The sequence below is a fragment of the Cryptotermes secundus genome, unplaced genomic scaffold, assembly GCF_002891405.2.
Source record: "Cryptotermes secundus unplaced genomic scaffold, Csec_1.0 scaffold193, whole genome shotgun sequence".
Classification (NCBI taxonomy): domain Eukaryota; kingdom Metazoa; phylum Arthropoda; class Insecta; order Blattodea; family Kalotermitidae; genus Cryptotermes; species Cryptotermes secundus.
This window is the reverse complement of record NW_019731217.1, coordinates 591,561-603,227: the sequence shown is the minus strand read 5'-3', so window position 1 is coordinate 603,227 and position 11,667 is coordinate 591,561. Positions and strand designations below refer to the sequence as shown.

Sequence of the window (11,667 nt, the reverse complement as noted above, 5' to 3'; positions counted from 1 at the left end):
GGTTTTTATAAAAACTCAGCTAATTTTGTTGTGTTTTAGAAGTGGCTTTGTCACATTTCAGCAGTGAACAAATAAGGGGAATGACACCAGCTGTTATTCATTTCTCTAGTCTTGGTCGGCCTCCTCCTCATATCTCGTGTTAACTATATCTTTTGAGATGCCCAGTGTCCCCACACTAGTAATGGGTCATTCAGTCTTGTGGTGCTCAATGGCAATTATGTTCCCATAGGGGCTCTGGCTTTTATCTCTCACAGCCTCACTGGTGGTGTCACTGCCACCTTTGCAGCCTCAAGCTTCAAGGACCTAACTGAGGGCTTAGTTGAAGAACCTCCTGCTCCATGATGAGGTGCTGTTTCACTCTTGTCAGCACATGCATATGTTGCCTCCCTCTGGATATAGGTTTTGAGGCTCTCACAGGGTGATAACCACTGAGATATGATGCATGTTGTCTGCTGAAAGAGGCAGACAGAAATGCATACAGCTGAGCCATCAATACCTGATCTAGCCCATTTGAGGTTGAAATTGCTATTGCAAAATTGAAATGGTATAAATTGCCAGGTAGTGATCAAATTCTGCCAGAACTTACTCAAGCACGAGACGAAATATTACATTCTAAGATCCACAAGCTAATTAATTCTATCAGTGGAAGGAGTCTATTATTGTACCAGTTCACAAGAAGGGTGATAAAACTGACTGTAGTAATTATCAGGGGATATCACTGCTATCAACTTCATACAACATTTTATGCAGTATTCGTCTCTCTGTGGGTTTTGACATAACAGATCAACTACAGATCACATCTTTTGCATTTGTCAGATACTGGAGAAAAAAATGGGAGTACAATGAGACAGTATATCAGATATTTGTAGACTTCAAGAAAGCCTATGATTCAATTAGGAGGGAAGTATTGCACAATATTCCGATAGAGTTTGGGATACCCATGAAACTAGTTAAGCTGATTAAAATGTGTTTAAACAAAATGTATAGTAAAGTCCATATAAGTAAACAGCTGTCTGATAAATTTCCTATCCAGAATGGTCTAAGACAAGGAGATGCTATTATGCCACTACTTTTCAACTGTGCTTTAGAATATGCCATTAGGAAGGTCCAGGAAAACCCGGTGGGACTGAAATTAAATGGGACATGTCAGCTGTTGGTCTATGCCAATGATGTGAATCTATTGGGTGATAATATAGATACCATAAAGAAAAACACACAGACTTTAATTGATGCAAGTAAGGAGGTGGCCTAGAAGTAAACACAGGAAAAACTAAGTATATGTTGCTGTTACGTCATCAAAATCATGACATAGAGACAGGAAGCAGATGTTTTGAAAATATGGCATAGTTCAGATATTTGGGAACGACGATAACAAATCAAAACCTGATTCAGGAGGAACTTAAGAGGAGATTGAACTTGGGTAATGCTTGCTACCATTCAGTCCAGAACCTACTGTATTCTCGTCTGCTGTCCAAAGCATAAAAATTAAAATATATAAAACTATAATTTTGCCTGTGGTTCTGTATGGGTGTGAAACTTGGTCTGTGACATTAAGTGAGGAACATAGGGTGTTTGAGAATATTTGGACCGAAGAGGGATGAAGTGACAGGAGGTTGGAGGAAACTGCATAATGAGGAGCTTCATAACTTGTACTCTTCTCCAAGCATAATTAAAATGATCAAGTCAAGGAGGATGAGGTGGGCAGGGCATGTAGCATGAATGGAGGAGAAGAGGAATGCATATATGATATTGGTGGGAAAGCCAGAAGGAAAGAGACCAATGGGAAGACCAAGGCATAGGTGGGTGGACATTATTAAAATGTATCTTAGAGAGATAGGATGGGGTGGTATGGATTGGATTGATATTGCTCAGGATAGGGAGTAGTGGAGGGCCCTTGTGAACACAGTAATGAACCTTTGGGTTCCATAAAACGTTGGGAAATTCTTGAGTAGCTGCAGATTTGGCTTCTCCTGAATAAGGGCTCAGCTCCATAAGCAAGCAAGTCTGCTGAAAATCAACTGACATTTTGGAGGAACAGGGTTGGGGTTGGAAATGTTATAGATGGTTAGGTTTCAATTTACTGAATCCAGTGGTCCTGTAAGTTGTTCTAGAGGTAGTATGTGTTAGATTGTGATCCTTACAAAGTTTTACTCTAACAGCCAGTATTCTTTTATTAAGATTCAATTATATCTTTTCCATGTTCCTGATGAGCACATAAACTTCAGCCAGGTATTGTCCTAATATAAGAATATGGAACTTGAATGGCACCAGAATGCAATGTCTTCTTATGTGATCAACCATGTCAGTATAGAATGTATTTCCTATATTTCAGAAGTTGTCCATACATCTTTCATGATGTGATGAGTAGTGAGCTATTTGTTCACATCAGTCCTCAATGATGGAGCCAGACATAACCTTAGAAATGTCAGATATTTATTCTGGACTGACATGACTGGTCATTTGAAGACTTTAATTTCATTCTGACATCAATTTGCATTATATTCTCTGGTAGGGTAATATACCAACACAAGTTGTGGACAATCATGGCACATATGCAATGCAATACACATTACAAGGATCAAAAAGCTCCCAGAATTGTCATACTGAGATAACCATTTCCTACTGAGGCAAAGGAGTGTGGACTGCACAAGAATGGACTGTGTATTATCTGTGCAACAAGTTGCAACAGGCTAAGAGAGTGTCCTGCAGTTGGCCACAGAGAAACAATTAGATCCTGCACAATGATAGTGCAGTTCACCCTGTCACACCTCCCTTTTGGTGAAAAACCAAATTCCAACCACACCCAGCCACCATATTCTCTAGATCTCACTCTGTGCAACTTTCGGCTCTTCCTGGAACTCAAGATGGGGCTCAGTTGTCACTGGTTCGTGTCCATGGAAGAAATGCAACAGAATGTGACAGCAAGTCTCAGAACCATACCAGAACAGGACTTCTAGGAGTGCTTTCGGCAACGGCATGACCGCTGGATCAAGTGCGTATGTGCAGAAATTCACTACTTCAAGGGTGACTAGGTTAGTTTCTTTACATGTCCTTTTTAACCTTTATCCTACTGCCCTTTAAATTCAGGTTTTCGCAGCCATACGGAATTCTTTAAAGGGCCGCTATTTGAGATCCGTTAAAGCTGTAGTCACTTAACTAAATTCGCTCCTATTTCTGCAATTTCTGTGATAAGCGAACGAAATAAACGCTGTTTTTTTCTCTAAAGAATATAGAATCATATATTGTAATTTACAGATTGTATAAAACATGTTAAAATTTTTGCACTGACACCAAAGTAGAATTTTCGCAGTTTCTTGTTTCTGTGCAAGAATTCATACGTTCTGGACACCCCTGTTTGGATGTTGCTGATGACGACACTTGTGCAACTCTCGGTAACACCGGATGTTGAGTCTAGAGCTTATCTTTGGCCACTACTAGAATATGGACAGTGGAAGAGTGATATAAAGTCACGTGTTGTTGCATATAGAGTTCTTCTGATAAACAATACGTGTACTGTTCTTGTAGAGATGAAGGCTAGCATTTGTTTTATGAAATCGTGTTACTGTATGAACACACACCGTAATAGCTTCGTTCCTGGAAGCATTCAGTCGAGCGTAATTTCAAAGTGTGATCGTACCATGACGTAATTCTTGTGGAATGAAAAGTGGGCGAATGGCTCGGCTGCACAATAAGATTACATTTCTTTATACAGTTTCATTACACTGAGTGCTTGGTTCGTAACTGGAAGTGTTCTGTCTAGCTATTCGTCGGCAACCTGGGGACCACCAGACCAGCATGGCACGAGTGTGAATAATTTTTCAGGTGGAGCTGTGGGCAAACTGTGGCAAACAGTTATAGCATCTGTTGTCGAACCTGGAAATGGACAAATAAGCTATTTTTCCATCTCCTTGGTCTGAACAGTTACATCCTGTTGTCACACTGAGAATTTTGTCTCGTTCTTTTGCAGAACATGCTGTTAGGGGTCCACCTCGCCATCAACGGCCAGGGGTCGAACCCCTGCCGTTTTATGGGAGATATCTCGACTATAGAAGGCCAAACCACATCACTGGCCGACTTGCTATACTTCGCAATTGAGGTGTCGTGTGTGCTTTTCGCGTGGGACACGAAAGACCGCCCGGACAAAGTGCGTGAATTGCGAAATCGGACTCTGCATTTCCGGATTTTTTGAGAATTCCACACGAAGGCAACATTCCGGCAGATGATGCAGGCGGGAAGACAGACACTCCATGCAGATGGTGGCCAAAAATTATGTAAGTAGGACATAATTTTCTACTTTAAAATTTAATTTTATATAACGTTGCCACGCGCGGACTCTGCGACACCATATAGTGTCATTCGTACCGGGGACTTTCTTTTAACGACGACATACGTTGTCTTTAGTCGTTTAAAGGTTAATAAAAACTGTGCCTGAATTCCACGACCCTTTTATGATCATTTTATATATTATCCACATTCTAGCCACAACATTTTTGTGTCTTCATTAATCCATTTGCTTTATGGTATTCTGTACATAATACTTAAAAGCACTGCTGAAGGAATGGATTTAATGGATCTAAGTTGAACAATTACACAAATATAAATGTACCAGTAACTAATTCTGGGCATATAACAGATGCACAAACTTAGAAAAAGATTGCTTCAACCACAGTACTGGGTTTTGTAACCACTGTTTCCCTGCTCCACTGTCAAATTTAAGCCTTTAACCAACAATTTACCTACCTAAAATTTTCTCCAAGTCAAATGAACTTAATCAGGTTCTTACAAAGAAATTCAAACAGAACTGTCTTTGAGTTTTCTCACTGTATCACTGCTGAAACTTTAATGGATGTTCATACATAACACATAGTCAGAGTGGAACAGCCATTTGTTTCCCCTCACACAGAATACAGCCCCAGTTCCATTATGTATGATAAATTCCCTACATTGCAGTTCTGTTTGGTGTTCAAACCTGTTCTTCCCCAGATAAATATGAAATTATATCACTTTCATTAAATAAGCATGGCCAACTCAAGAGACACAAAACCTCTACTATCAATTTCCATAGATCAATGAACACAGGCCATGCATATTTAGAGTACCTTCCTACATGCTTATTTTACATAATTATGCAGTCTCCTTATATCTTAGTTACAGTAAGATCTTTTTCACAGAGGTCCCCTGTAATTGTACCCAATGTTTCTAAGAATGACTTGGATAAAGTATATAATTTGCTAGTACTAATCAAGTGCAATATACAAAGTGTTGATTCTTAGTGATACTGAATATAATATTACAGAGAAGAGATATGTAATACAAATATTTAGTGCTGGTTTCAATAGTGAATGTCCATGATGATGATGATGATGATGATGATGTAATATGAATCTTCTCTCTCAACCAAAAGAACAGAAGTTCTTTTGTGTTCAGCAAATCAGATCAAGTCGGCAACTGTAAAATAGAAATTTCATTGATAAAACTAATAACAAAGCATAAATATTTTTCTTAAACTGTAACTTTCAAATGCAACTGCAGAATGATAGTCTACCTGAGAAACGAAATCATCACAAAATGCACTGGGACAAGTTATGAAACATAATTTCATAATGTAATAAAGGCACAACTGAATTTACCAGGTTTTGCTCTAGTAAGAAACAAACAGAACAAAGAATGAATGCTCCACGTAAGCAACATACAACTTATCTGTTAATTAAATCAGAATTTTTAGTTACCATTCATTGGCATTTCATCAATCTGTGTAGAGTAGTACTGCTCAATGTCTCGGAGAATCCTGATGTCATCACTCTTTACAAAGTTAATGGCAACACCCTTCCTGCCAAATCGACCTGATCGCCCAATCCTGAAACACACACACAAATTGTGATATAATTTTACAGAAATCATCTAAATTCAGTTAGGTGTTATCAATAGCAGTCTGAAGGAATGGTTACTATAGCATGGTAATGCACATTTAACTACTGGCAAACAAAAAGACATATATATACATACATTAAAACAGTGAAAACCCCTGGAGGGTTGGTGGAAAGATATCATTAATGGCATATTTTTTTGTGTTCTTAGCATATTGTCACATGTTGGGTGTATATCGCGACAAATAACTTCACGCCTTATTGGATGCAGCGAATTTTATTCCACATTCGCTCTTACAATCACACAATTTACAGCTTCACAATTACTGCTATCTGCAGTATCACAAATACTAGACTGCAAATGCCAGAATACAACTGACTGGTTGCTGGCTAACTCATTACTCTCCGCTGGCTAGATTGAGAACTAAACTGTGAACAGTCTTCGCTGCTCCTTATTTAGCCTCGTTTCGGACAGCGCAGAAAACAGCCACGTAATCAGCACCACTGTTGTCTGCCGCCGTGGTAGCCGATAGCCTAGCAACACTGTTGGGAGTTGTTTACCGCTACTTAGTAACTGCGGCGTCCCGTGTTACGTCACCGCTGTTGACTTGCATTGCATAGTGACCAGTATGCTGGGACTCGGCTAACTTCGGCTCCGCTCAGCACATCACGGCTGGCGGGGGGGGGGGGCGTCATCCATAGCACAACACATCACAATATATATAAAAGGTAAAACTACCCCTGCAACAGGCCATGAAGGCCCATAGGGTTGTGAGATGTTGAGGCTCCCACATGTTCTCTAGACCAGTGTTCCGCAATCAGTGTGCCGTCACAAGGTGAAAGGTGTGACGCGAACTTTTACCTATTGTAAGAAATTAATTGTCACATTTTATTCGTTTTATTTTATCCCAGTTACAGTGTTTCATATGCTTGTACTTTATTCTCAGCCACTGCACTGATTAAATAAGATGCTTGTTTATTCTTTATTACATGCTGTGATTTTTATGTACAGTAATGGTGTATTCTAAGAAATTAAACAAAAATTATTTACTCACAGTTGTTATATCATAGTTTTCATTATTGACTTATTTTTATTTTCCTCACATCTATGCAGCTTTTTTGATATGCTTGCCGCATGTTCTGTGTACGTGCGTTTCCCTAAAACTGCAGGGATCAGCATGGGTTTTCCTGTCTTTTATAATGCTGTTTTGGTATTTGTCCCTGTTTGTTAATAGTTAGAGCTTCTTCAACTTTATGACTTTCTTCCTGTAATGATGCACCCACCAATTGTTGAACTTCATTTAAAATTATAAATATTTAAAAAAATAAGTCACATCTTCCGTTCGAAGAGTATAGATCCCACGTTTTACAATTGTTTCAGTTCTATCACAGCCGTGCTCTGAAGTAGTTCGCAAATTTTGGTTTCTAGTTAGAGAATTACAGATGGGTCATCTGAGATGTCCCCGACCGTATGGCCACTTGCTGACGGCAATAAAGTGGTGATGAACACAATTAAAGAACATTTAGAAATGCTGCAGCAGAAATTCAATAAGTATTTTGGAGAGAGTGTACAAGATTTTGACTGGGTTCGTGATCCATTTGCTGTGAATTCAGAACATCTTCCGATTAATATACAAGAGGAACTCACAGATTTAAAAGCAGACAACTAAAACTTCTTGAAGTGCCTTTGGATACGTTTTGGTTGGCAATAAGGAGTGGATACCCGGCTATCTCCAAGATGGCAGTTAATGTGTTATTGCCATTTTGAACTACATATTTGTGTGAACTGGGCTTCTTGACGTTAACTGAAATTAAGACATCAAAGAGGGAGCGGCTCAAATCCATCAATGAAGAAATGAGACTTGTGTTGTCAACGATTCCACCACGGATCAGTCACCTGTGTGCAGCTACGCAGGTGCAAGTATCACATTGAAGGTATGAGTAGAATTACTGTATTTACTTTAATAGTAATAGAAGTGTATTTTCTACACTCTACAGTGAACTGAAGTTCATTAATTGTTAATAAATGCACGAGTCAATTTCTGTTTAATGATAATAAAATAACAATATAATAATATTATAGTAATAAGTTGATCATGTTATGTATTTATATTAATTGTCTGATATGCGCTTTTGAGGGGAATAAACATTTTGGTGTGCCGTGTTGAGTCATGGATACTTCACAGTGTGCCGTGAGTAGAAAGAGGTTGCGGAATACTGATCTAGACAATCAGCTCAAAGATGGCTGTAAGGTCAGACTTATGCACCGGCCTCCTTTTACCCCCCAGGAAGGTTCCCGGTACTCATTTCTGTTGGAGGCTGAGTCAAACCCTGGGCTATAACGCAGCTGGAAGGATTAGATAAATTGAAGAAAATCCACCTCATTGAGACTCGAACCCACAACCTTCCAGCTTGTAGCAAAGTGCCTCAACCAACTACATTACTGCATGCCCGTTCTTAGTTTACATGACAAGTAATTTGGTCTCACTTGCAAAAGCATATGTTTCAGAAAAAATTGCTTTTGTTTGCTGACTTGTAAAACTACCGTGTTTAATTTCTTGTTTCTTCTAAGGAGATGGAACACTGAGTGACAGACAAGTGTTTCATGACAATGGGTACAGAAATTGTCAGGTAGAGGAACTTTCATGGTACCCCCAATTCCATCCCTCACCAAACTCAATTACTGCAGACTGTGGGTTATTTGGACCTGAGTCATTCATTTATTCAGAGATGTGCTGTTATCTACTTCAGTAAAGTGAATCTTTTATCAAGTGGCTGTTAGTATTTCACAGCGTGAGATTAATTTTTACTGCAGCAGATAAGTGGTTAAAAATGAAAAAAATATTAAAAAGACATGAGAAAATGGACATTAACATCAGTTACGTGTAGTTTTGCACAAGATCCAGCATGTGATAAACCAAATTTGTGTCGTCATCAAACAAACTGGTGTACTAAAGATGTGTGTCAAGAAAAGAACACCCAAGTATACAAAATGTGGATATACATATGCTGGTGATTCCAAATGTTCAAGACTGTGGTGTCTATTTGTGGTGATATGCTTGCGAATAACAACCTTGAACCTTCTCTGATGGCACTTAGAAACCAGATATGCCACTCAACTCAACATGCGAGCTGATTTTTCAAATTAAAAAATTATTCAGTCAAAAAGTGACATTATTAATTTTATTTCTACAGCAACTAATGATAAAGAAAATGGACATGAAGTGTCATACAGAGTAGCAAAACCAAATTATGCTGCAGAAAGCTTAGTTGGTCCACATGTAAAAGATGTAATTCACTATCCGTTCAGAAGAAATGCAACAAAAAGGCTGTCCCATCAGGGTAATGACGTTAAGTAATACAGGAACAAGTCATACATTGACTTAGAACTAGTTCATATATCATCCTGTTGGATGAATCAATATACGTAACTACCAAACTAGTTTGTAGTGTCTGTATGATAAATTAATGAGGGTACATTCTAAGATCTGTTATTCTGCAGACCCATGAAAGGGGAGGCCAGATGAATGATGAAATTATGCTGGCCCTGAGACACACTATAAGACACACTATAACATTCACAGACAAGATCTTGCCTCAAAATGCATGTCTGAGGGATTAAATTCAGTGCTGGATGATGCTGTGAAATTAGTAAATTTCATCAAGGCATTCAGAGCACTTAATGAGGAAATGGGCAGCATATGCAATTGTTCGTTGACTCATACCAAAGTTAGGTTGCTCTCATGTGGCAGAGTCCTTGTACATCCTGTCTGGCTCCACGCTTTGGCTTATTTAGTAGCCATTTTCTCAGGAATTAATGACTTCTATTTGTCTCTTCAGGGCTTGAACTTGAACTGGAAGACCGTGTTAAACCTAAAGTAACTGATCACCTGAGAGGGCTTAGCAGAATGCTCACAGAATAATTTCCAGCTTTATCAGACAATAATAACTAGATACATGATCCTTTTGATGACACTGCCATTTTTGCATGACAAATATTTGGGCACTGCAGAGAAAGAGCAATTAACAGAAATCTCTAACAAATATGGATTGAGAAACATTTTCAGAAGTCTCCCACTGATCAAATTTTGGCTGGGTTTAAGAAACAAGTTTCCAGTACTGTTGAGAAAAGCTGTTGTAGTTTTATTGCCATTTTCAACCACCTATCTGTGCCAGAGAGAATTTTCTTATCTGAAAAACAAATACAGAAAGACTTGATGTGGGATATGACTCGAAATTGCATCATTCTTCAGCGGTGCATAATCTTAAAATGTTGTTGGTCAAAAAAAAGCATAGCCACCATACTGAAAGCGAACGTCCACTAGATAACAATTTCTGACTTGTCCCTCACCACCAGTATGGGTTAATCACTGGTATTCTGCCACTACTAAAGATTGCAGTAAGTTGTATGTAATTACTGTATTACTCATCTTATTAATATCCAACATATAGTACTTTTTCTTCCTCGATTAACACAGAATGAATTTTTACCTGAGGGGATGCAATTCTGGCACAGCAACCCAATAAACATCCCCCATCAGATGAGTTTGTGCAGTGACTTAGGTTGAAATTGTCCCTATATCTGATTTGTTTCCAAAGTGAATTTAATACCCTTAAGTCATATACTGATCAGAAACTTAACATAGATTTATTGTGGTTTATAATCACTTGAAACCATTTCTAAACCACAGCATGTGGAAGTGATACAATCACTCCACAAATTTCTTTTTGTAAGGGAGATTATGAGATTATACAGCGTGTACCAAGAAAGATCAATAGTCTGGGAGGTCACAGTACCAGTCATTCTAAATGAGCAACACGCCATGTCCTCACATGCGTTGCAAAAGTGCACTGATGTTGATGATGGAGTTTTTGAAAATGTATATACTACGTAAAGTGTACCAACTTTGTAACTTGAACAATAAATGTTGGTTTTAGACACAGTATGTAATATCTCTTTCTTATAAACAATTCTGGAACTCTACAGTCAAATAGCTCTATCTCAGAAACCATTTGGAATAGAATATGTGTACATGAGAAGGCTCTTGTGAACCCGGTAATGAACCTTCAGGTTGCATAAAAAATGCTGGGAAATTCTTGAGCAGCTGCTGAATTGGCAGCTCCTCCAGAAGGGCTCAGCTTCATAAGTAAGTAAGTACACACGTACATATACACTTTTTTTTGCTTAGAATGACCGATACTATAACCTCCCAGAATATTAACCTTTCCTCCTTAGACACCCTGTATATTACCAAGAAACAGGTTTGCAGGATATAAAAGGCTGGAAAATGATGAATGGGAAGATGTGAGATCCATCCCATGATGATCTGTTCTCTTGGATCACTCACTATATGCTTGTGACAATGAATCACAGCACACAACATTAGGCGCACAGTGATCTCTGTGGAATAAATGCAGAAATGTTCTCATGTGAAGTTGAGAATTCCACATAAAGCACTGGTAAAGCATAACCACAACTTGCCACAGACATGACTCTCCATAAAATCTGCTTATCACTGTGTGAATACAAGATTATTAATGCAGCCAGCATAATGGTACGTCTAACAGGAAAATAATATGCACCATCCCTCTTTTGTGTGGGCATCTATACTCGGATTATCTTGGAACCATACACCAATTTCCTATGACAGATATGTGAACCATGATGTAAGATTTGAGGTTCTACCAGTGGTGGTTATTCAGATTTCTGTTTTCTCGGACTAGATGCCTTTATACCCCAGGATGGCTTACATACAGTGATCCCAGAAGCCAAGTCCCTATTTAAACTAGACAGAAAGAG

At 38.7% G+C, this 11,667-nt stretch overlaps 1 protein-coding gene across 1 annotated transcript in view; it reads right to left on the bottom strand.

The window, feature by feature from the left end:
- Window positions 1–4,538: 4,538 nt before the first annotated feature.
- LOC111866422 (eukaryotic initiation factor 4A-III) overlaps window positions 4,539–11,667 on the bottom strand; it is a 28,781-nt gene continuing 21,652 nt past the window's right edge. The window contains exons 9-10 of the mRNA XM_023855359.1: window positions 5,730–5,857; window positions 4,539–5,448 (exon numbers count right to left, since the gene is read on the bottom strand). Coding sequence (XP_023711127.1) covers window positions 5,432–5,448; window positions 5,730–5,857 — 145 coding nt within the window. The 3' untranslated portion in view covers window positions 4,539–5,431. The remainder of the gene's footprint in view (window positions 5,449–5,729; window positions 5,858–11,667) is intronic.